This window comes from Haliotis asinina, chromosome 12 (genome assembly GCF_037392515.1).
Source record: "Haliotis asinina isolate JCU_RB_2024 chromosome 12, JCU_Hal_asi_v2, whole genome shotgun sequence".
NCBI lineage: Eukaryota > Metazoa > Mollusca > Gastropoda > Lepetellida > Haliotidae > Haliotis > Haliotis asinina.
Window position 1 is genome coordinate 3957327 of NC_090291.1, and position 26526 is coordinate 3983852.

Here is a 26526-nt window from a genome sequence, read left to right on the forward strand (position 1 = left end):
TCCCACGGTCACGTGACCCCTATGAGTTGACAAAGAATATTTATCTTTTTTTTTTTCATGTCACTTTTCAGACATACCTTCCATTTTCTTTAATAACGCGTGATTCAAATGAGTGGTGTCACAGCAAGAACAGACGAAATCGCGCAAAGTCGAATGTATGGGAAGACTTGCTGAGTTGAGATACAGCGTTGGAAATCGTTTTCATGAATACCTCACTTCAGTACCAACTATTGGTTCGTGTTGTATGCGGCAAACGCACGTACGGTATGGAGTTAGGCAGATTTTACGTAGGCTTCATATGCTCGTACACGCTCCCTTGCATCACAAATGTTGCATCGATCTCTTCCGATGTGCACTCAGCTGTACGCGATAGTGCCAAAGCAACCGGGAGGTCGTAAAGATCCACGCCTACCATGCGGAACGCGTAGTCGCATATATTCTCGAGGCATTCACTGCAGCTAAATTTTAATGAGCGAGGGAATGTGACCTGAATACAAATATGAACTAAATTTAATATTATATCAAGATATGTATGATATGGTCACCATACTAACGCTTTGATGTTAATATTTTCTGACCGTTTAAGCCAACGACAATAGGTACCACCCGTCTCCCATGGCAACAGCAGTAAACCCTAATACTATTTATAGCACATTCTCTGAGAGTCACCTTGCACAAGGATAAGTGTTCCTATGATACTCAACAGGAACCATCAGTCAGTTTCCAACGCCTGCTCTCCAGTGAAGGTCGACATCCTAAAGCAACCACACAGACCGCGGTTGTTGTCTTATCTTATGTCACCTGACATCGAAGGCAAACAAATATTTAACCGTGCTTGACACCGACCTGTAGGGAGAGTATGACGCATGGAGATTAGACAAGGTAGATAAGTGTGTTTCTATGAAGACTGTTCGCGACCCTGTCAATTCTGGATTACCTCCGCAATGTGACAGTCTCAGCATGGCTCAACTGTAATATACCGTCTCCTCCTCACTTACCCAGCAACTACATCCCTTTTGTAAGGAGTACTTCTTATCGACAACTAAAAGGTAACGCTAACAGCATTCATGTATATATGTTTGAGTCTAATGTTCGCCTTCATTGACATGGAACATTGAAATAAGTCACTGATCACAGCAGCATGGGAAACGAGACACTATGTCATTAAAGGCTGCATTCAATTACGCATGACTACATATTCTACGCCGCTGGATTACTTTCCCTCGGGTAAATATGTGCTCCGTCTAGATGAATGTCATTTGTACTTCGGACTGTATGTTTTCAGCTAAGAAGCATATAACAGGCCCGTTTACAGGTGCACATGTGAGTCTAACATGCCGTTCAACGGGTGTATGAGTGAGATGTGTAATTATAACACGCCCGTTTACAGGTGCACATGTGAGTATAACATGCCGTTCAACAGGTGTATGAGTGAGATGTGTAATTATAGCACGCCCGTTTACAGGTGCACATGTGAGTATAACATGCCGTTCAACAGGCGAACGTGTGAGAAGTGTATTTATAACACGCCCGTTTACAGGTGCACATGTGAGTATAACATGCCGTTCAACAGGTGTGTGAGTGAGATGTGTAATTATAGCACGCCCGTTTACAGGTGCACATGTGAGTATAACATGCCGTTCAACAGGTGTATGAGTGAGATGTGTAATTATAGCACGCCCGTTTACAGGTGCACATGTGAGTATAACATGCCGTTCAACAGGCGAACGTGTGAGAAGTGTATTTATAACACACCCATTCACAGGTGCACATGTGAGTATAACATGCCGTTCAACAGGTGTGTGAGTGAGATGTGTAATTATAGCACGCCCGTTTACAGGTGCACATGTGAGTATAACATGCCGTTCAAGGGGTGTATGAGTGAGATGTGTAATTATCACACCCATTCACAGGTGCACATGTGAGTATAACATGCCGTTCAACAGGTGTATGAGTGAGATGTGTAATTATAGCACGCCCGTTTACAGGTGCACATGTGAGTATAACATGCCGTTCAACAGGCGAACGTGTGAGAAGTGTATTTATAACACGCCCGTTTACAGGTGCACATGTGAGTCTAACATGCCGTTCAACAGGCGAACGTGTGAGAAGTGTATTTATAACACGCCCGTTTACAGGTGCACATGTGAGTATAACATGCCGTTCAACAGGTGTATAAGTGAGATGTGTAATTATAGCACGCCCGTTTACAGGTGCACATGTGAGTACAACATGCCGTTCAAGGGGTGTATGGGTGAGAAGTGTATTTATAACACGCCCGTTTACAGGTGCACATGTGAGTATAACATGCCGTTCAACAGGCGAACGTGTGAGAAGTGTATTTATAACACGCCCGTTTACAGGTGCACTTGTGAGTCTAACATGCCGTTCAAGGGGTGTATGGGTGAGAAGTGTATTTATAACACGCCCGTTTACAGGTGCACATGTGAGTATAACATGCCGTTCAACAGGCGAACGTGTGAGAAGTGTATTTATAACACGCCCGTTTACAGGTGCACATGTGAGTCTAACATACCGTTCAAGGGGTGTATGGGTGAGAAGTGTATTTATAACACGCCCGTTTACAGGTGCACATGTGAGTACAACATGCCGTTCAACAGGCGAACGTGTGAGAAGTGTATTTATAACACGCCCGTTTACAGGTGCACATGTGAGTCTAACATGCCGTTCAACAGGCGAACGTGTGAGAAGTGTAATTATAACACGCCCGTTTACAGGTGCACATGTGAGTCTAACATACCGTTCAAGGGGTGTATGGGTGAGAAGTGTATTTATAACACGCCCGTTTACAGGTGCACATGTGAGTCTAACATGCCGTTCAACAGGCGAACGTGTGAGAAGTGTATTTATAACACGCCCGTTTACAGGTGCACATGTGAGTCTAACATGCCGTTCAACAGGCGAACGTGTGAGAAGTGTATTTATAACACGCCCGTTTACAGGTGCACATGTGAGTATAACATGCCGTTCAACAGGTGTGTGAGTGAGATGTGTAATTATAGCACGCCCGTTTACAGGTGCACATGTGAGTATAACATGCCGTTCAACAGGTGTATGAGTGAGATGTGTAATTATAGCACGCCCGTTTACAGGTGCACATGTGAGTATAACATGCCGTTCAAGGGGTGTATGAGTGAGATGTGTAATTATCACACCCATTCACAGGTGCACATGTGAGTATAACATGCCGTTCAAGGGGTGTATGGGTGAGAAGTGTATTTATAACACGCCCGTTTACAGGTGCACATGTGAGAATAACATGCCGTTCAACAGGTGTGTGAGTGAGATGTGTAATTATAGCACGCCCGTTTACAGGTGCACATGTGAGTATAACATGCCGTTCAAGGGGTGTATGAGTGAGATGTGTAATTATCACACCCATTCACAGGTGCACATGTGAGTATAACATGCCGTTCAAGGGGTGTATGGGTGAGAAGTGTATTTATAACACGCCCGTTTACAGGTGCACATGTGGGTATAACATGCCGTTCAACAGGCGAACGTGTGAAAAGTGTAATTATAACACGCCCGTTTACAGGTGCACTTGTGAGTCTAACATGCCGTTCAAGGGGTGTATGGGTGAGAAGTGTATTTATAACACGCCCGTTTACAGGTGCACATGTGAGTCTAACATGCCGTTCAACAGGCGAACGTGTGAGAAGTGTATTTATAACACGCCCGTTTACAGGTGCACATGTGAGTCTAACATGCCGTTCAAGGGGTGTATGGGTGAGAAGTGTATTTATAACACGCCCGTTTACAGGTGCACATGTGAGTCTAACATGCCGTTCAACAGGCGAACGTGTGAGAAGTGTAATTATAACACGCCCGTTTACAGGTGCACTTGTGAGTCCAACATGCCGTTCAAGGGGTGTATGGGTGAGAAGTGTATTTATAACACGCCCGTTTACAGGTGCACATGTGAGTCTAACATGCCGTTCAACAGGCGAACGTGTGAGAAGTGTATTTATAACACGCCCGTTTACAGGTGCACATGTGAGTATAACATGCCGTTCAGCAGGTGTATAAGTGAGATGTGTAATTATAGCACGCCCGTTTACAGGTGCACATGTGAGTACAACATGCCGTTCAAGGGGTGTATGGGTGAGAAGTGTATTTATGACACGCCCGTTTACAGGTGCACATGTGAGTATAACATGCCGTTCAACAGGCGAACGTGTGAGAAGTGTATTTATAACACGCCCGTTTACAGGTGCACTTGTGAGTCTAACATGCCGTTCAAGGGGTGTATGGGTGAGAAGTGTATTTATAACACGCCCGTTTACAGGTGCACATGTGAGTATAACATGCCGTTCAACAGGCGAACGTGTGAGAAGTGTATTTATAACACGCCCGTTTACAGGTGCACATGTGAGTCTAACATACCGTTCAAGGGGTGTATGGGTGAGAAGTGTATTTATAACACGCCCGTTTACAGGTGCACATGTGAGTCTAACATGCCGTTCAACAGGCGAACGTGTGAGAAGTGTAATTATAACACGCCCGTTTACAGGTGCACATGTGAGTCTAACATGCCGTTCAACAGGCGAACGTGTGAGAAGTGTAATTATAACACGCCCGTTTACAGGTGCACATGTGAGTCTAACATACCGTTCAAGGGGTGTATGGGTGAGAAGTGTATTTATAACACGCCCGTTTACAGGTGCACATGTGAGTCTAACATGCCGTTCAACAGGCGAACGTGTGAGAAGTGTATTTATAACACGCCCGTTTACAGGTGCACATGTGAGTATAACATGCCGTTCAACAGGTGTGTGAGTGAGATGTGTAATTATAGCACGCCCGTTTACAGGTGCACATGTGAGTATAACATGCCGTTCAACAGGTGTATGAGTGAGATGTGTAATTATAGCACGCCCGTTTACAGGTGCACATGTGAGTATAACATGCCGTTCAAGGGGTGTATGAGTGAGATGTGTAATTATCACACCCATTCACAGGTGCACATGTGAGTATAACATGCCGTTCAAGGGGTGTATGGGTGAGAAGTGTATTTATAACACGCCCGTTTACAGGTGCACATGTGAGTATAACATGCCGTTCAACAGGTGTATAAGTGAGATGTGTAATTATAACACGCCCGTTTACAGGTGCACATGTGAGTATAACATGCCGTTCAAGGGGTGTATGGGTGAGAAGTGTATTTATAACACGCCCGTTTACAGGTGCACATGTGAGTATAACATGCCGTTCAACAGGCGAACGTGTGAGAAGTGTGATTATAACATGCCGTTGAACAGACGAACGTGTGAGAAGTGTGATTATAACATGCCGTTGAACAGGCGAACGTGTGAGAAGTGTGATTATAACGTGCCGTTCAACAGGTCTATTGTTTATGTTAGCTCTATAATTATAATATGCAGGTCAACAGATGTATATACGAGAGCTGTTATTATAATAACATTCCGTTCAGCAGACGTATAATAATATGTGAGAATGGGTAATTAGAAGACGCCATTGAACATGTGCATATGTTAGAATGATACCAATAAATCTGAGTGAACAGGTGTATATATCTGCAGGTGAGAACCGTTCATGTAACACGCTGTTCAACAAGTACATTTTATGCAGGCGAGAGCTGTAACACGCAAGTGGTAGACACACCTGCGGTTTGGTTATCTGACACACCAGTCGACGGGTGTATATATTTACTGCAGATTGTAACGCAGAGTCGGCTCAAGGTTTTTTACAGTCTAAGTAAACTTTGTGTCAGTATGTGGAAGTGTATCGAATAATACATAGACTACGTTTACTGACACTGGGTTTTAACGCGTTTTCACTCGGATCCGCTTATAAACAACAAGGTAAGTCTTCTGCGAAATAAATACCATTGTGCCTCACACAAGTCACGTAATTTGACTTATACGTCACCTTAAGCCCGCTTTGGTCATCAGTCCCTTCAAACCAGGCCAACGGAAATAGGCTGATATCAACATCTGACTACTAGTAACAGTAGTAGTCCGCTTATTTGGAGCTCATATCCAGGCACGTTGCCTGCTCACGGAGCAACGTACATTACTATCCCCGGTCATAGGACACTATCGGACTTTCCTATACTTGGTCAGCTCCCTGGGATCACACAGCCATGCTACCTGTTGGGTGCAATGGACTAAACACACGCATTGCCAGCATATTGTCACGAGCTCAACTGAGACAATGTGGAGCCAAGTATCTTGTCCAAGGATACTACGAAATTGTACTAGACTCGGAGTCCGAATCTAGATGCCTCCACCGGGCTTCGAACCCGGGCTTTCAGTGTGGTAGGCAAACGCCATACCTCTGCACTACTATGCTCCATTACTAATTCATCACCGTAAAATGGCTTCGAGGCTAATAGTGGCATATGGGTCGTTTTCAAACAATATAAAATACTAGCACATTGATCGGTTTTACCCTGATGTCGCGTTACACTTAGTATTGTCCACTCTGTCAGCCGAAACAAGCAATGCCGTCCTTCCCAGTGGCGTACTCAAGAAGACCGATAACTTGTCAGTTGTCACTGAAGATGAATAATCGTTTGCTGTATGGCCCGTGAAGATCCGGTTTGGAACTGATCTTCCGTAACCCCATGATGGTCGGAAGAGGCGTCTTACGGGATCGGGTGGTCGGGCTCGCTGACTTGGTTGACACAAGTCGCCACATCCCAACTGTGTAGATTGATACTCATGATTTTGATCACTGGATTGTCTACAGACCGTCGCTGTATAGCTGGGTGCGGAGTAAAACTTAACTCATTCGCATATTTTGTTGTATGAGACATACCCTGTGACTTGATGCAGATATTGGTAGGATGCTAATTCATACAGATGCTAACAAGGTGATTTCAGTTATTCATTCCTTGATATCTGCGATCACTACAGTTCATTAATACTTTATTAATACAAACTGTAGCATTTTGGTAATTTCAGTTATGCTCACGTTCAGACACGTTTACTATCTAGAATGCTTTTATCAGCCACATTTCCTGTGAACATATGCTTCCTCTGGGCATGCCAGTAGTCGATGATCCGGGTTCGAATCCCAGTTTGACCGGGTTATCATACGATACCCGTGTTCTTACTGATTCTCATTCGGCATCACCGTGACAGCTTATGACAAACTCACTGGCCCATGTCGTATTTTTCCAACAGTTAGGTAGGTTAGTTTGTTGCTAGTTCTAGCTGCACTGACATGTTTGACATCGAGTCCAGACAAACCACTCATCCTTTCAGTAATACTGGCTCCAGATGTCACGCTGCAAAACAACAGTGGGGTAACATGAACTCAGCCATAGGAACTGCACTAATTACATTTTTTATTCAATTATGGAATATTTTATATCTCGTCTCCTGACACACAATCGCTAAACATAGCTAATTAACGAAGACAGCTGCATGCGAATTTGAATAATTTTTAATTCCTGATTACAATGTATGTGAGTAAGGATGGTTTGGAGATTTAATTCCGACAGAATGAGACCCGTGAAGACAAATGAGTGAGTGAGTGAGTGTGTTTGTTTGTTAAGATCAGTGCTTCACCCATATCGTGGCTAAAACAAGTCTCAAATGAGCCATAAACACAGGCAAATTTGTAAAAACCTGTCAACAATGGACAGTCAAAGCAACTAGGATATCACAGTATCAAGAATTAAACCAGCATCTCTCCATAAAACTGGATTTCAAGTTAGGGCAATACAGTAAAAGAATATTATTTTAGATCGCCAACAACAGATGGTAGGTCACCAAACTAGCGACCATGGGGACTTACACTGCCTTTGATACCTGCATGGACCTTGGTTGGATCGCCTTAGAATTGATCTTCAGTAACCCGTGTCTATCTTAAGAGGCGATTAACGGGATCGGATGGTCATTTTGATCTGGTTGACACATGCGTAAACCAGGAGCACAGCCCTGCGTGTCTTTTTTTTTTTTTTTTTTTTTTTTGGGGGGGGGGGGGGGGGGGGGGGGCAGCGTAAAAACTCAGTCACTCCGATTTAATGCGTATTTTGCACACGGTACGTGGGTCCAGGTGCTAAATATGGCTGGTGCTCCTTCACGTGATCAAACCTCAATGACAATTGTTTCTGTAGATAGTATTCCTCATTGCCGGAATGTCTTGATTTCCCATGCAGCTACATTCGTTAATTATGTGTGATCCTGTTTCAGTCGGCGAGAACAGTACAGCAAAGAAAAGGATTATTCCAAGCCATAATATATGTGTTAGGTGTAATTACAGCATGTTCAATCACGCATTGTTTAACACAAACAACAGCAATATATATGGCGAGGTACATAAAATGTACATAAACTTAAGAACGGGCTTCTCACCCAATGAGCAGAATAGAACAGGGCCTTGCAGCCTAAACAGAAGCCTTTGTCATTCAGCTGCCCCAACGAGCTAACACGGTATGCATGTCAAAAGAAAAGTGCATCCAGTGAGCTAATTTCCTTTTGTGATCCACTTTGTGCTGAAGTCTGGGGCTTCGAGAAGATTATACGATATATGGTGAATTGGGAACATATCCAATATATATACTTATAGGATAGGTTAGGGTCATTTCGTATGACTGATAACTAATTTCATGGCACAATGTCTACTATTTCATATAGTAGAATGGCCCAAATATATTTTGACATTTTATTAATGTAGTTAAAATAATTTTGTATTGTTCTGGAATAAACTTTTTTATGGATATCTCAATTTTGTACAAGTAAGATTTGGTTTAATACTTATCTTATGCATACATTACGCAACCAGTTTCATCAACCCTTGGACGAATGTAAAACAAAGTGTACTAAAGGTCACTATTATATTATGTTTAAGATACCCCCAAAGCTTGAAAGTTACATGTATTTATTACACCTTTCATTAAATTATTCATTTGGCTTACGTATATTAAAACTTATGATACCATCCATCTGTTTCTATTGGGGGCTTATGGTTACAAGTTCTAATGTAGGTAAGGTTAAAATACAATGAGAGATGAACTTCACGTCATGCATTGTCCATATTTATGAAATGTAAGTAGCTATTATTGTGATTACCAATTACCCTTGTACGCGTAAAGCACTACAGTTCAAAATAAGCACCTATACGAAAACCAGTCTAAGTATGCTCCCATAAAGAAGCCAGTACAATTGTATTTTTGTATCACTGTTGTGATCTTTATGGGAATAAACCCTTCATTCATTTATGGTGCCAACTGTCGCACACATCATCATCATCCAGTTCACATGACGGACTGTCACAACACATTCCATGTCGGCACTCTTAGTCCCAGCAACACGTGTGACTGAAATACGTTACATCCCAGTTCAACTTGCGCATGTTAATAATAAATATCATTTCCGCAGTTGCTGTAGTAGACGATGAAGGTGGCAGTGGTAGGTGCTGGCGTTGTCGGTCTGTCAACCGCTGTCAACATCCTGGAGAATGTTCCCGGGGCTGACGTCACCGTCATGGCGGACAAGTTCGAAGAAGAGACAACCAGCAGCGGGGCAGGGGGTCACTTCCGGCCAAACCTTAACCACATCGATGGTGTACCGAAGGCAACACTGAAGTACGTATAGAATGATCACTGATACTGATTGCCTGCTGGCAGTGTGCTCTCGCTGTGACTACCTGTCTGTGTGTGCTTACTGAGGTCACCCCCGCATGTGTGTTGGTGTACTTGTTGAGGTCACCTCTTAATTCTGTATGAGGTCTCACTTTTAGAGGTCACATCTAAGTAACGTGTACTTGTTGAGGTCACCTCTGAAGTGTGTGTACTTGGAGATGTACCGTTTGAGCCAAATGACAAATAATGGAAGACTCAGACGAAACGATGTCATTAGTAACAAGTCCAAATTCGGTAGATGACCTGTTTGTGCACTTGACATGTTGCGTCATTTTTTCATGCATCGCCCCAAAACAACATCAAGGCAACCAGGAAACGACCTCACGATCTATCGCAAAACTTGCGGCCCTAACTGGGGTGAAGTTTAGAAACTAGTTTTCGCGTCCAGTATTGTATTTGGGTCAATTTGGTCTCCCTACAGACTTCGGCACGTTTCCTTCACGTGAAGGCGAAGCTGCTTAAGGCGGGGACACAAAATACAGCAGTCGACCCTGTTCATAGCAGTTGTGTGTGTAGACACGATGTGTTTTGTTACCAGATGCTGCTATGAAGAGAGAGAATGGGGAAAGAGGGTGGAACCTATGATGATTTAATGACGTTGCATGTAGTGAATGACACCCCTAAAATTAATGCACAACGTATAGTCCGTTTGGCTCAAAAGCGGGCCGATGAACTGCAATGCAACTCGAAAACTAATTAGCATAACATACTCAATGAAACAATGATCATAATCAAACATCAAACCAATTCTGTGACGTTTTTGCAGAATTTTTGTCCTAATAGTAAAAAGGTAATATCAAAATACTGACACAGTTCACGATTTATTGCGAGGGAATGCAGAGAAAGGGACAGTCAGGAGTTCAAGAAGCACGTGCACAAGTGTCGAGAAAGTTATATATTCATTACTCTGTGCAATACTGACCACATGCTTCCTCTCCTTCCTGAGCCAAAGGAATATACATGACACCTCTCCCTCCCCCCTTGCTTGTCATGTGTAAAATCAAAGAACCCCTTACAGACCATGTGTACAAAATTGCTGACGCAGACACACCTCCCCAGAACAAAATGGGTGACCCCCCTCCCAAGCCCCACCCCTTTTAAAATCATCACCACCACCCCTAGCCATAAATCATGAACGGTTCCGTATATATCCGTATTTGCTTGTGTGTGTGCTGTTTGTAGATACTGTTTGATGTGTTGTGTTTCTAAAGATTGTTGTGTATACCAAGTTTGTAGCCACTGTTTCGTATGTTGTTTTTTATGACATGGTCCTGTTTATTGCATTTGCTGACATTGTTTATTGAGTTATGTTTGTAGTCTGTTTCGTATCTGGTGCTTGTAAAATGCTTTTGTGTATTGTTTATAGACGCTGGGCAATGGACTCGAGAGACCATTTCTTCTCTCTTGCGGCATCAGGGGCGTCATCAGAGTCGGGTACCGGCTTTGTCTCCGGCTATCTGCTGCAGGACACGCCTGAGGTGCGCAGTCGAGAACATGAGCTTGGAAAAAAGTATAACTAAACTGACGGAGAAAAGAAAGTATGCATCCATGATTCCTAGTGTCCAATATATAAACAGTATAATGAGAAAAATAAGAGGAAAGTAGAAATGGTCATTCTTTGGTGATGTTTTTCATGGCAGTATCAAAGTTGTATCTTAGACCTTTAGTTTACTGTGTTTTGTCGACTAGTTTAGTAACCTGTAGTTAATAACATAAATAGCGTTTTGATAACGTTTAAAGTTTCAATCCTATTTCAATTGTTTATTCTTTTGTCAGGCAGTTTTCGTATCCACCATTTGTAATAGTGATTTGTACATTCACATAAATGAACTATGTATTAGCTGTCGTTGTCCAGTATATATCTCAAATACTACTGTAGACACTTACTACAAACGTCGCTTATCAGAGATCAAAAGTTGTGACGAAAATGGAAATATTAGTCCTATATGGATGTACAGTATGGAAATATTCGTGCTATACTTCTCATATATCAACTGGACATGCAAACCCGGGCTTAAAGACGTAAGGATTTAATCAGAATATTGAATAACTTCCGTTTCTAGTCAAATTAAATCCACAACAGGACGTGCTTTTTATACATATTTTGCTTTGTGCAAAAATAGTTTCTTCAAGAATAATGTTTTCTCTCAAAAATATATCTCAATGCCCTCCTTCACATACATGTACGTTCATGTCCATGTTTTTATTCACATTACCTGTCATATCTATTGCTATTTGGTTTTTTCTATTGCTATGTAGAATTAATATCCATGTCAAATTCACATACATTATCAGGTTTGAATCAGTGTACAGCTTAACAACCAGTATCGTGTTCGAATCCATCTTGGTATTCCCGCCTATCCCACAGTCACATCTACCATGTTGTTGACATTCATGTTATATTCGCGTCTGTGTTTATATTCACACAGAAAATACAATTACATCAATATTTGCGTTTACATCCGTGTTTCTATTCAAATTCATTTTGGGGCGTTGTGGAAGTCTTGTGAATAAAGCGTTCACTTATCATGCCAAAAGCCCGGGTTCGATTCCTCACATGGGTACAATGTTTGTAACCCATTTCCGGGTTTCACCCGCCGTGATGTTGCTGGAATATTGCTAAAGGCGGCGTAAAACATACTCACTCACTCACTGAAATCCTTTTTATGTTAATTTTCATTTTTATGTTGACATTATCTTACATAAGATAATATACATAATATGCACACTTACATTCATATTCACATTCTCATGCAATTTATATTCACACTCATTTATATTCGTTTCCATGTTGACTATGTCCGGTTCCCGAATGTTCCACAGCTGTTCCTGCGGTGTGTTTCAGGGGGGTGTTCTGGAGGACATAGTGCTACACTTTAGACGACTCTCCCAACAGGAAATGGAGCGCTTAAACTTCAAGCAACGGTAAAATAGATTAACTGTTCTTAAGATAAGCTTTTAGACTATGGTAAGTGCAAGAACTTTTCGACGTGTCTATCTGTTCAAACACGACAAAGTCATGATGGCGTGATTTTGGATTTTACCAAAGTGATGATTCTATTAATTAAGCATTACCGAACCCCATGAACCTGAACCAATTCACTCCTTCAATCACAGAATTGTGTGAGAGATAATTGCTGTGGTTGTTTGTGTGTGAGTGAGTGGATACATTGAACGACGTTTTAAGCATCATTGCAGTCACATACTCTTCAAAAAGTAGGGGAACCTGCGCGTTCAATTTGGACAGGACGAACAAGCGGCAACACACTTTTCACTTTATCGCTGCCCCTAAACGCAACGCACGACCAGGATGCACACACACGAAGCAACGGCCCCATACACGCGCATGTTGTGTTAGTCTTAAACATGCAATACACCAGTGATATTTCAAAAACGATTACTGTTCAAACACCTATGGTTATAAGGAGGTTCAAATAGGGTTGTACTCTGAAAATGTTCATTATTATCATGTCAATACAGACTGACTCCGATTTATCTCCCAATTGTTTTAAATTAAATTAAAATGAAGTCCCCCGTGCACGAACAAACAGTGAAACCCATGAGTATGGCGCTGACAGACCTTAGAAACAGTGTGCGGTGAACCGGGATTCGAACTAACAATAAGTCTCCCACATGCGCCAAGACAAGTACAAACTGTGCAGCAAAGTCCGCTGACGTAGTTGCGCTGACGCTGAGAGAACAGCCCGTACCCAGGGGTACTTGTCAGGACAGTCTGGCACTATAGTATTACGGCAAAGTGTGTAAGTTTTTGACAGTTTGATTTGAAAATTAATTATACTATATTGCTTTTTCAGTTATTGCTATGTTTATACAACTGTCATCACAGAAATGAAGAAGTACCTCAAGTGGCTGGCGGCAAGGTAACTAGTGAAAGTACCGACTGTTATACAGCCATGGGCTAGTGTTCTTCAGCAGTGAGGAATCGCTACTTACATAGTATACTGGACAGCAAAAGAAACGGAACTGAGGTTTTTATCAAGTCTTTAAATGGCAGACAGGCAAAATTATTTCTCATCATTTATTCTATAGGAAACACTATGAATTTTTAACAACTGAAAGTTACTGTTTATGAGATTCTTTTTTCGACACTTGCATTTCCTTTGCTGTTCGTTACAATTATTTTTTTAAGTCTTTGAAGGGCATTTAGAAGTGAAATGCATAAGAATGAAGATTATATGGATATCAACTTCTTTATATGAGAACACAACGTTTCGGTGAATCAAACACCTGATGAAGGAGTCAGCATTAACTCCGAAACGTTGTGTTCTCATATAAAGAAGTTGATATCCATATAATCTTCATTCTTAATTATTTTTTTGTTTACACATCTGTACATGTCCATGTTACCCATTGCACAGCGATAGTTGAACACAGACGATTGTTTATAGACATTTGACCTTTTTATTGTCATGGATGCGACGTTTCGGTGAGGATGCTAGTATCACTTGCTTGGCTCATCCACTGCAATAAAGAAGTTGTCTCTCCACAAAAAAGAAATCGTTCCTGTTCATCATACCAGCTTCTAAATGCCACTCAACGAAGTTAGTGTGTTAGATGTCCAACGTAGTTTTATGCATGCGCGTGTGTTGTCCGTAGATATCGGATTGCTTTAAATCAATAAACTTATATTTCGGCACGAAACACGATTCGAAACATGGTGAGATTAAAATTCATGTATTACCCGAGTCCTCATTTACACCATTTAATTTTGAGATTCACTTTTTCAAAATGTTCCATGATGATTGAAACAGACATGCTCAACCGGAAAATATATCTTTCAATTTTAGATGTTGCTAAAATGCAGTTATACATTCTTCTGTCCCTCGGTCTATTTGTCTCTTACTCTAATGAAATAATTCAGTGGGTTGTTTCTTGCTATGATCGCTATGATTCTGTATTTTTGTTTTACATCAGAATTGTTGAACGAGGAGGAAGAATACAGAGAAGAAAGCTTTCTTCCCTAAAGGAAGTAAGAAATTTTGAGCTTATGACCCAAACTTCGTAAAGACAACTGTTTTGACAAGAAATGTCGATGTATCGACATATTTGAGTAATGTCCCTTGGATGTGATGCCCCGCTCCACCGCCTGGTATTTTTTGCAAAGACACTGGATCCTCATCCACAATGCTTTCGTACCCCTACGACATTCGTAAGTCTGTGATAGGCTACAGAGTTACGACAGATCGTAACGTTAAAGCTTTGTGGAGCGGGACCATTGTGTCGTTGTACAAAGCGACCTTAGCGTTAAAGTGACATACCTCTTGTACCTTAACATAGACTTAAGGTAGTCTCAGCACTAAAGCCGTTTTGTACAACGGCAGCCAGGTCTTTAACCTACGTGTGTGTTTAATGAAATCCGGTTCTAACTTTGGCTCGCGGTGTCAAAGCTGAAATATTAAATTCACTTAGTTCAGCGGCCTATATCATATTTGTAATATGACACCTTCGCTTATTGTCACACCCTGTGTTAGTACATAACGGCCTGGTAGACTTTGACTGGCTGTGATAGAAAGTCATTTTGATGCACTGCTGTCATATAACCACATCACGTTCATTTCCTGCAGGATACTGGAGTACACCATGTGTTGTCTCTGCAATACCTCCCGCATTCACTCTAACTTGCTGTTTTATACTGCTGCATACAAAATTAAATGTTTCTCGGGCACATTTTTGGGAAAAGTGACGAGGGCGGTAGGACTTTTTTTTAAATGTTTAATAGAAAAAAGTGACGCGGGAGGAACACATTTTTATTTTTCTTGTAGTGGACAAATGGATGACCGGGACAAGGCCAAGTCAAAACTGCTTTTTTCAATGGCGATAAAAGTTGTTAAGTGCGCATATAAAAGCCAGTGCCCGAGAAACATTTCACATTTTTTATTCAGCCTAATTAATGTAACCATCTCACTAACTCTGCCAAACCGTCTTCTATTAAAGACTATCATCAGTAATTCTGTCATTGAATGTTACACCTGCAGTGTAACCATATAACCTTCGTCACGGTGTGTTATAAATATCATATTTGGTGACTCGGCCACATCGAGTTATGACTTTGAATAATTACCTCAGTAACTCTGACACGTGTGTTTTCTGACTCGACCTCACTGGGTTACATCTGTAACAGGACACGTCGTTTTAGAACTTGCTGTAACACCTGTTAAGACTGGCACGTTGTATTGTATCTGTAACATGACAAGTGTTGTGACTTTGACATACAACCTTCACTGCCTAATGTTTTATGATAGTGTATTGGCTCGTGTTCAGACTGTTTCATGACACGTTTTATGACCGTAACATGACACCAATTACTACTTTAATATGACAAGTGGTATGGCCATAACATGACACCAATTATGACTTTAATATGACAAGTGGTATGGCCATAACGTGACACCAGTTATGACTTTAATATGACAAGAGGTATGGCCATAACATGACACCAATTATGACTTTAATATGACAAGTGGTATGGCCATAACGTGACACCAGTTATTACTGTAATATGACAAGTGATATGACCGTAACATGACACCAATTATGACTTTAATATGACAAGTGATATGACCGTAACGTGACACCAATTTTGACTTTAATATGACCAGTGTGATAGCTGCAATATTCCGCCTTAGCCAACTGATACGCCGTGTTGAATCTTAACAAGAACTGATGGATGCGGCATGTGTTATCTTATCTGTAAGGCGGCAACTGTTTTAACTCTAATGTACCGTCCTAGCTAAATGTTTTGACATCCATAATGTTTTTGAATAGAATATGACGTCTTCACTGCGTAACTGACTGAGCTGCCTGATCTGAAAGACTGACTGATTGATCTGCCTGATTGACTGACTGATCTGCCTGACTAACCGATCTGCCTGACTGACCGATCTGCCTGGCTGACTGATCTGCCTGACTGACTGATCTGCCTGATTGACTGACTGATCTGCCTGACTGACTGATCTGCCTGACTGACCGATCTGCCTGACTGACTGATCTGCCTGACTGACTGATCTGCCTGATTGACTGACTGATCTGCCTGACTGACTGATCTGCCTGACTGACTGATCTGCCTGACATCATCTGCCTGACCGAGGCTCTATTTGATCAATTTGCATGCGCATGAAATTGAGAGCGGTGATCTGTGAAAGCAAAATAAATTTATTTACAACAGACAATGCAAGTTAATCAATAGTGTGGAAATTCTACCTGTATCGTATCACTGGCAAATTGATCGGAAATGCACACTGCTGCATTTGAACAAGTAACTCGGTAGGTATATTACGTGGGCTGCATTCACCACACAGATCTCCAATTTCAGGTAGCATACGGTCTAGCCATACGAATAATGCGTGCACGGAAAGAACCTGTGACTGACGTATTGATGAAGTTGATATTTATGTATAACTGTACACTGTATATGCACCGTACGTGCACTGACTTCAGTGTGGAAAATAGACAGTTTCTCCCGTGTCCCGTATCAGCAAATATCAGTGATATCAAGCATCATATCACGGCATTAGTAAACACCTACCATTACCCGCTGTGGGCAGTTTTATCGCTTTCAAAGGTAACTACAAAACTACATGAAACACATGCGAGATATTCTAACTGATGTGTCCTTTGGAACTGAGTATTCAATGACGATCTGTGTGAGTAAGGTTTAACAGCCTGACTGCAACTGTTATCTAATCACTAATAAGCATATATGTCGTAATATCATCCATTACATTTCCCTTAAGAGAACGAGAAGAGGATGGTCTTTGAGAACATTTCAGTATTTTATAATTGCAAATAGATATTATATGTTGAATAAATTCCTTTGTCTAAGTATTTACCTACATTTGGAATGTCGTTGTTTCTATCCCATGAGTTACTATGTGCTGTCTGTATTCCGTTGTCTTCAGTGTGTTACTATGTATTGTCTGTATTCCGTTATCTCCGGTGTGGTACGGTGTGTTGTCTCCATTCCGTTATCTCCATTGATTTACTGTGTGCTGTCTGTATTCCACTGTCTCCCACGAGTTACTGTGTGCTGTCTGTATTCCATGATCTCCACTGAGTTACTGTGTGCTGTCTGTATTCCACTATCTCCCACGAGTTACTGTGTGCTGTCTGTATTCCATGATCTCCATTGAGTTACTGTGTGCTGTCTGTATTCCACTATCTCCCACGACTTACTGTGTGCTGTCTGTATTCCATGATCTCCATTGAGTTACTGTGTGCTATCTGTATTCCACAATCTCCCACGAGTTGCTACTGTGTGCTGTCTGTATTCCATGATCTCCAATGAGTTACTGTGTGCTGTCTGTATTCCACTATCTCCATTGAGTTGCTGTGTGTTGTCTGTCTTCAATTATCTCCATTGAGTTACTGTGTGCTGTCTGTATTCCATGATCTCCAATGAGTTACTGTGTGCTGTCTGTATTCCACTGTCTCCATTGCGTTACTGTGTGCTGTCTGTATTCCACTATCTCCCACGAGTTACTGTGTGTTGTCTGTATTCCATGATCTCCATTGAGTTGCTGTGTACTGTCTGTATTCCATGATCTCCATTGAGTTACTGCGTGCTGTCTGTATTCCATGATCTCCATTGAGTTACTGTGTGCTGTCTGTATTCCATGATCTCCATTGAGTTGCTGTGTGCTGTCTGTATTCCATGATCTCCATTGAGTTACTGTGTGCTGTCTGTATTCCATGATCTCCATTGAGTTACTGTGTGCTGTCTGTATTCCATGATCTCCATTGAGTTACTGTGTGCTGTCTGTATTCCACTATCTCCATTGAGTTGTTGTGTGTTGTCTGTATTCCACTATCTCCCACGAGTTACTGTGTGTTGTCTGTATTCCATGATCTCCATTGCAATACTGTGTGCTGTCTGTATTCCACTGTCTCCCACGAGTTACTGTGTGCTGTCTGTATTTCATGATCTCCATTGAGTTGCTGTGTGCTGTCTGTATTCCACTATCTCCCACGAGTTACTGTGTGCTGTCTGTCTTCAATTATATCCATTGAGTTGCTGTGTGCTGTCTGTATTCCACTATCTCCCACGAGTTACTGTGTGCTGTCTGTCTTCAATTATATCCATTGAGTTAATGTGTGCTGTCTGTATTCCATGATCTCCGTTGAGTTACTGTGTGCTGTCTGTATCCCATGATCTCCATTGAGTTACTGTGTGCTGTCTGTATTCCATGATCTCCGTTGAGTTACTGTGTGCTGTCTGTATTCCATGATCTCCATTGAGTTACTGTGTGCTGTCTGTATTCCATGATCTCCATTGCAATACTGTGTGCTGTCTGTATTCCACTATCTCCATTGAGTTACTGTGTCTTGTCTGTATTCCACTATCTCCCACGAGTTACTGTGTGTTGTCTGTTTTCCGTGATCTCCATTGAGTTACTGTGCGCTGTCTGTCTTCAATTATATCCATTGAGTTAATGTGTGCTGTCTGTATTCCATGATCTCCATTGAGTTACTGTGTGCTGTCTGTATTCCATGATCTCCATTGAGTTACTGTGTGCTGTCTGTATTCCATGATCTCCATTGAGTTACTGTGTGCTGTCTGTCTTCAATTATCTCCATTGAGTTGCTGTGTGTTGTCTGTATTCCATGATCTCCATTGAGTTGCTGTGTGCTGTCTGTATTCCATGATCTCCATTGAGTTATGTGCTGTCTGTATTCCATGATCTCCATTGAGTTGCTGTGTGTTGTTTGTATTCCATGCTCTCCATTGAGTTGCTGTGTGTTGTCTGTATTCCATGATCTCCACTGAGTTGCTGTGTGCTGTCTGTATTCCATGATCTCCATTGAGTTGCTGTGTGTTGTCTGTATTCCATGCTCTCCATTGAGTTGCTATGTGTTGAATGTTTAATGTTCTTCCATGTGTTTAATGTTATTATGTCGCCATGGGTTGAATGCATCCCTGTCTGCTTAATGTGTCATTATATTTTGAATGAATTCCCTTGTCTTCAATTTGTTATTTGTTCAATGTATTTTGTTCTCTTCAATGCGTTACTGTGAACGTGTACTCACAAGTATACAACGTATTGCGGGAAAGTGGACTAGCCTAACAGTCATTTTTAAATACCGTTAGCTCGTCACGACGAAACTAGGGCTGGAGAATGGGACCATTGGAAGAGTGTGTGAAGCCCATTTCTGGTGTCCCCCGCCGTGATATTGCTAGAATATTGCCAAGAGCGGCGTAAAACTTACTTGCTCAGTCACTCACACATTCACTGTGTTGCTTCTTCGTCAGTGTGTCCAAGTGTCTCCAGTGTGTTGTAGTGTTCGATGCAGTGTTCTTTCGTCTTGGCTATTAAACAATATCTTAAATGTGTTGATATGTGCCCAGTGTATTGCTCTCGCGTTTAATATTCGTGTATATTTCAGTTATGCGGGGTGTATGAAGCCGTGGTTAACTGCTGTGGTCTGGGTGCAAGACAGCTGGTTGGCGATACCAACATCCACGCCGTCAGAGGCCAGCTGGTTAAGGTTGGATATCACCCAGCTCACACATAGCCCTATACCTAATTGAATACATTAAAAATATGTCAAACCCGTTCTCTCGAATTCATGGGTTCAGTTGGATAGTTCAGTTTGACACACTCGATTCGGCCTTACCAACGTCATAAAACAGACAGCAACGTTCCGTACTTTTCTTTGCGAGCATTTTTCAATCATATCATACATACTGAGCGTTGTGCTGTGTTATGTCATTTATCGCCTTTAATTCCATCTGTTATTCTGTACTTTTCATAACATTTGGGACCACATCTGAATTCCATTTCGACATATGAGAGTTAAAATTTTGGTCAAGTATAGTGAGAGTTTCCTGGACCAGATTGTGGATTCGACCGAACCAGAGATTTGAAACATCCTAGTTTGATCAACTGTATTCTTGAAATTACTTCAAACAATTAATGTATGGGAGAAAAAAACTGCTTCAAGCAATGAATGTATGGGAGAAAAAACTGCTTCAAGCAATGAATGTATGGGAGAAAAACTGCTTCAAACAAAGAATCTATGGGAGAAGACCTGGGCGTGGTGGCAATGGGATAGCGTAGTGATTAGAAATTTCGCTCGTCACGGCGAAAACCCGTGTTCGACAATAGGAATAAGCTCGACACAGCTGTGTTTGACTGTACAGTCGTTACGAATCTCAAACACCGCTGGCACATAGAGTTCACACTGCCCCACTCATGCCCCAAGAGATGGGAGCTTAGTTACAATTCTCTTCTAGGTCCGTGCCCCCTGGGTCAACATGTTCTACACATCAGAGACGAAGGATGGAGTGAGCACGTACGTCTATCCACAGTGAGTATGTTACACGCACGTCTATCCACAGCGAGTATGTTACACGCACGTCTATCCACAGTGAGTATGTTACACGCACGTCTATCCACAGCGAGTATGTTACACGCACGTCTATCCACAGTGAGTATGTTACACGCACGTCTATCCACAGTGAGTATGTTACACGCACGTCTATCCACAGTGAGTATGTTACACGCACGTCTATCCACAGCGAGTATGTTACACGCACGTCTATCCACAGTGAGTATGTTACACGCACGTCTATCCACAGTGAGTATGTTACACGCACGTCTATCCACAGTGAGTATGTTACACGCACGTCTATCCACAGTGAGTATGTTACACGCACGTCTATCAACAGTGAGTATGTTACACGCACGTCTATGCACAGTGAGTATGTTACACGCACGTCTATCCACAGCGAGTATGTTACACGCACTTCTATCCACAGCGAGTATGTTACACGCACGTCTATCCACAGTGAGTATGTTACACGCACGTCTATCCACAGTGAGTATGTTACACGCACGTCTATCCACAGTGAGTATGTTACACGCACGTCTATCCACAGTGAGTATGTTACACGCACGTCTATCCACAGTGAGTATGTTACACGCACGTCTATCCACAGTGAGTATGTTACACGCACGTCTATCCACAGTGAGTATGTTACACGCACGTCTATCCACAGTGAGTATGTTACACGCACGTCTATCCACAGCGAGTATGTTACACGCACTTCTATCCACAGCGAGTATGTTACACGCACGTCTATCCACAGTGAGTATGTTACACGCACGTCTATGCACGGTGTTACGTGATCTTGCATCCAAGTCTCAGGGTTGTCCTGGAAGTAATACTGGAAACATTACTTTCGTGTTTATCTCCATCCTTTCATTAAACTGACAAGTTGTGGTCGCCAACATATGACGGTCGTAACATTAATCTCATCTAACCACCATCCCCGGCCACACTGTCTAAAATACATAAGCAGCCCCAAACATAAATATAACATACCTATTAGTGTGACATTTAATAACATATACTCCCCATCAAAAGGTATATATACATCAAAGACTGATTTCTCCCCTAACTTGCGGAAACCAACAGCGAACTTTATTCAAATGCAACTGCACGAAAATCATGCATCGAATTGTTGCAAAACATGCAAATATTCTTCATGTGAACTGCTGCATTTGGATGTAAACGTTTTGTTAAGAATTCGCCAAATTTCACTTGTAATTATCATTTGCTAAGCTCATGACAATAATGTTTACAACGAATTTGTTTTAGAATACATCACTTCATTTTTAAACAGTTCCTTTAAACAGTATTGAATACTTTGCAAAAATTAGTTTTAAAAAGTTGCTGAAGTAAGTGACTATACTTACTCTAGGAAACTTTTGGTGGGGAGTATAATTTACACTGCCAGTGTTCGATTTGATGTTGATGTTATTCCCAAGTTCGTAATCGTTGCATTGTTTGTAGGAAATGTGGCAAGCCGTGCTCCTGTGGTAAAAGGGAGATAACTATGTATTACGTCCCGTAGGACAGCCATTAAATATTAATATTTGCAGCTCTAACGTCGTCAACCTTGGTGGGACCAGACAGGTTGGGGAAACGAATCTAGAACCAGATCTCAATCTTGCTGACGACATCATCAGACGAACCAAACAAATCGTCCCTGCCCTTGAGGTAAGTGGTATCGCATCGAAGGGAGACACTGAACCCTGTCACTACAGTTGACCCAAAGTATTGTCGGAAATAGAAAAGATGTTTTTTGGTGAATACTCTGAAATTTACACAATTGCAAATAGTATGTGTCGAAACATCTCACGGCAGTCTAACTGGGCATTCAATAGCACGTGTAATGGAATATCTAGAAAAGCCTTATTGCTCGTAAAATCGCACAAAACTTACAATAAATACAAATAGCTGCTAAAAGCAACAGATCAGACTATATATTATATTCGTAGTGAAAACGTACCGATGAATTTCATTTTAAACTAAAACGTAAATCCAACAAAGTGAAATTAGGACTGCGAATTCTCAGAATTTTACCTTGGCAGTTGAACGTTTAAACCTCCGAATTTCATTCATCTTAGGATAAAAGTTTGCATTACAAGGGGGTAAGCACAGTAGTTGGAACAGTGAAACAAATGCACGTGCTGTACGTGGTGAACGTTAACACAGACCACCCTGCTTGTTCTCGGTGTTTGATTTAACACCTTGTGACTACAGTCATCGCTCTTGAAAGATAGTTGTCATATGCTATGACATTCGCATGTGCACGAATTTCATTTTTGAAAAAAACACGGCCAGAAACAAACATTATCAACTGTGTGATGTCAGATGATTGTCCATATTTATGGTTGACATGATAAGTTCTTGAACACAGTCAAAATCAAGAATGACACCCCATGCACGTGTATGAAGCTGCTGAGTTGTACACGTACATCCAAAGCGTTGTGTTAAGGGTTGATGATACAGGAAAATGGTGGTGCGTGCTTTGGTAAGTTTGTAAACGCTCATGCTTCCTATTCCACTTGAAAGTCCGGGTTTCTATACTGGACAGATCCATCGAGACCACTGGCGCTATCAGTGCAGACCAATCCTGTCTAGAAATATTTGATGAGCTGTGACTTTGACCTCCAGCCATAACAGAATATCATGTTACAACTGCTGTGTCATTACATCATCTTGCATTGGCGTCAATTGTAATCGACATAATCTCTTGTGCTGTATTTTGTCGGGAACATTCTTTCTGACATTCTTTGCACATTTGCGAAAGGTGAATCGTTAATGCTTTGTTAATCAGGGCGCAGCTATCGTGGACCACTGGGTCGGTCTCCGTCCAACAAGGACGCCGATACGGATTGAACAGGAGGTCCTCCATGGGAATGGTAAAGACATAATGGTAGGTATGTGAGACCTGTACCTCACCCTGCTCATTAGGCCACCTGTCTTAATATCGGGCCAAACAAAATTAATCACTGAAGCTCTCTGCTGCTGCTGTTGTTGTTGCTCCTTTGTTTGTTTGCGTATGTCATCGCGCTGGTCAACACTGGACCTGTATGGGTATGGCCATTAAGGTTCAGGTTCAGACCAGACAGGAGAGTGACAGAGTCAAAATCTCTCAGCTGCCCTTACCTGCCTATTTCGACAGGCCTAGCTTGTCTTGTCACATTATTCGCATTCTTTCTACATTTGTGCCCGAGGTCTCCCAGAGATTTTCAAATGATTTTATTCACAGATGTGAAATTTATCCAACTTAAATACCCGTTCCTATGTATATTTTCTGAAATAAAGCACGCATAGTCGAGATTTTCCCCAATCTCAATCACCGTATCGTGGGCGCCGTGTGCTTCAGGACACTATCGTGTGTATGGTGGTTGATAACTAGCTGGTTTCACGTCTTCGTATTCAAATTACGCTGCAAGAAAGAGTAAGTTTTGTACTACGCCGCTCTTAACATTGCATGTATTCAGCAATATCACGACGGGGGACTCAAGAAACGGGCTTTGCACATTGTATCCATGTCGGGAATCGAACCGGGATCTTCGGCGTGACCAGCAAACGCTTTAAACACTAGACTACCCCTCGGTCCCCGCGAGAAAGACGTATGTGTTGAATGGCTCGTTGGGGCTTTCCATAATGATTTCCATAATTTTTGTGTCCATTGATTTGAGAGTTTTAGTATTCCATACATTTGCAGGTGATCCATAACTACGGCCACGGCGCCCTTGGAATCACGCTCAGCTGGGGCACCGCTCTGGACGCTACAGAGATCCTAAAAACATGGGCACTATCCCGCAGTCGGTCCAAACTCTGATCATTGTCATTGCAAATGTTACTGACACTTGTCCTTGTTTAAAGGACAAATAATGGCAATCAGTGGTTAGTGCAATGGAAACTATTGTGAAAGTACTGTTTTGTATTGATTTGATTTCTTTAGATTATTTTAGGTAATGTTGCTGTGTGGCTGAAATCATCCATGTGTACTAAAGATTGCACGCCATCACAAGGGACACCGACGTCGATACCGACGCGTGATAACGCCATCGACAAAGACACAAACATCAACACCCCAATTTAATCCACATCCACACTTGCAACTGCACTCACACCAATACCCCAACAACCCCATTGACTGACACCCCTCAACCCCACCCCACATCAACATCCACCCTGACCCACATCCACCCTTCATGAATCGTCTGTTTATCATTACGTGCATACTGGATGTGTAAATTGGATGTTTCCTGTGAAACAACGATTCGCTGTCCGTCCAGTAACAATGGTGGTGGTATATTCAGTCCTTGATGGGCAGAAAACAGTTGTCTTTGCAAGCTCCATGATTGCATTGTAAAAATGATATATAAAATCAATAAATATAACTGAAACACATTTGTTTGTCACAAGTAGCTCGTTTTATCAATTCAGTAGGATATCTGTTTCAAATGTGGATCGCATGGACAAAAGCTCACTGACGACAAAGGCTAATGCGCGAACAATGAGGGTTTGCCTTTAAAGTAATTCTGTAGATTGTGTGAACATGGTGCCTACTGGAACTATGCAGTCGTCTGCCTTGGTCACCTTAGAGCATCGGTCCTTTCCAGGACCACACACCTGGAAAACAGCCTGAAATGTTACTGCAATGTTATGCTCAAATGCTTTGCATTATCACTAATTGACAATGGTTCAGTGTCAGGCCTACTAGACCTAAGACACTGCACAAGAACATTTCCTCTTTGTGGCTGCTTGTACCGCTGTAATGCGTACTTCATATGATAGCGACGCCAGACTTACTTATTGGTTGAAATTCTACGTATTTATGGTTAAAGTCAACGAACTCCGTTATTGACGGACATGACATCAGTTTCAACGAAAAGCAAACATATATTCTAATATTTCATGTTAAACTAGGCATACTAATTGGCCTTCGTGTTATGATGTTTATGCCGCTGAGAATATCTGTAAGATCAGATTACGGTAGCGTATAGCAGAGTTTACTAATAATCAGTCGCCCTCTTCATATAACCAGGTTATGAACAGGTCAGAAACACACGCTTGTCCTTTACAAGCTCAGGTGGTCAATGTAGTAACAATTACAGACCAACATATGTGTAACAATATCGATCTTAGCGGATAGTTCACCTACAACGAAATCATCACTTTCATAAATGTATGATCAACTGATAACTTTTGGTATACTTTCTTTTGCCGAATAGTTTAGTTGTGTTACAAGAAATATTGTACATGTCGTTATTAAATTTCTTGAAAGGTGACAGTAGGTAGCATAACGGTTAGCCGCTTGTCAAGCTGAAGACTCGGGTTCGATTTGCCACACAGGTGAATATATGAAGCTCATAATCCCCGTCGTGATGTCGCTGGAATATTGCTAAAAGCGGCGTAAAACCGAACTCATTCACTCACCTTTCTGGGACGGGACAACGGAGAATGCTATTTAAGTTTTGTGTCAAACGGCTGAAACATGAGGTGGCATATACACGTTTTGTTTTAACCAGACATAACTAAATTCATTTTAGTATTGAAAATGTTTT

At 41.8% G+C, this 26526-nt stretch overlaps 2 protein-coding genes across 2 annotated transcripts; both read left to right on the forward strand.

Moving 5' to 3' along the window:
* Positions 1-698: 698 nt before the first annotated feature.
* On the forward strand, positions 699-25369 carry LOC137257819 (D-aspartate oxidase-like). Its single transcript, XM_067795274.1, has 11 exons — positions 699-1049; positions 9375-9580; positions 11004-11115; positions 12483-12562; positions 13453-13518; positions 14573-14627; positions 20039-20140; positions 20889-20962; positions 22540-22657; positions 23781-23879; positions 24678-25369. The coding sequence occupies exons 2-11, from the start codon at positions 9390-9392 to the stop codon at positions 24792-24794; spliced, it is 1014 nt and encodes a 337-aa protein (XP_067651375.1). The 5' UTR covers positions 699-1049; positions 9375-9389; the 3' UTR covers positions 24795-25369.
* LOC137258567 (putative uncharacterized protein FLJ45035) lies at positions 21179-22491 on the forward strand. The gene is made up of 2 exons (XM_067796280.1): positions 21179-21716; positions 22451-22491. Exons 1-2 carry the CDS (start codon positions 21179-21181, stop codon positions 22489-22491), a joined length of 579 nt encoding a protein of 192 aa, XP_067652381.1.
* Positions 25370-26526: the final 1157 nt, after the last annotated feature.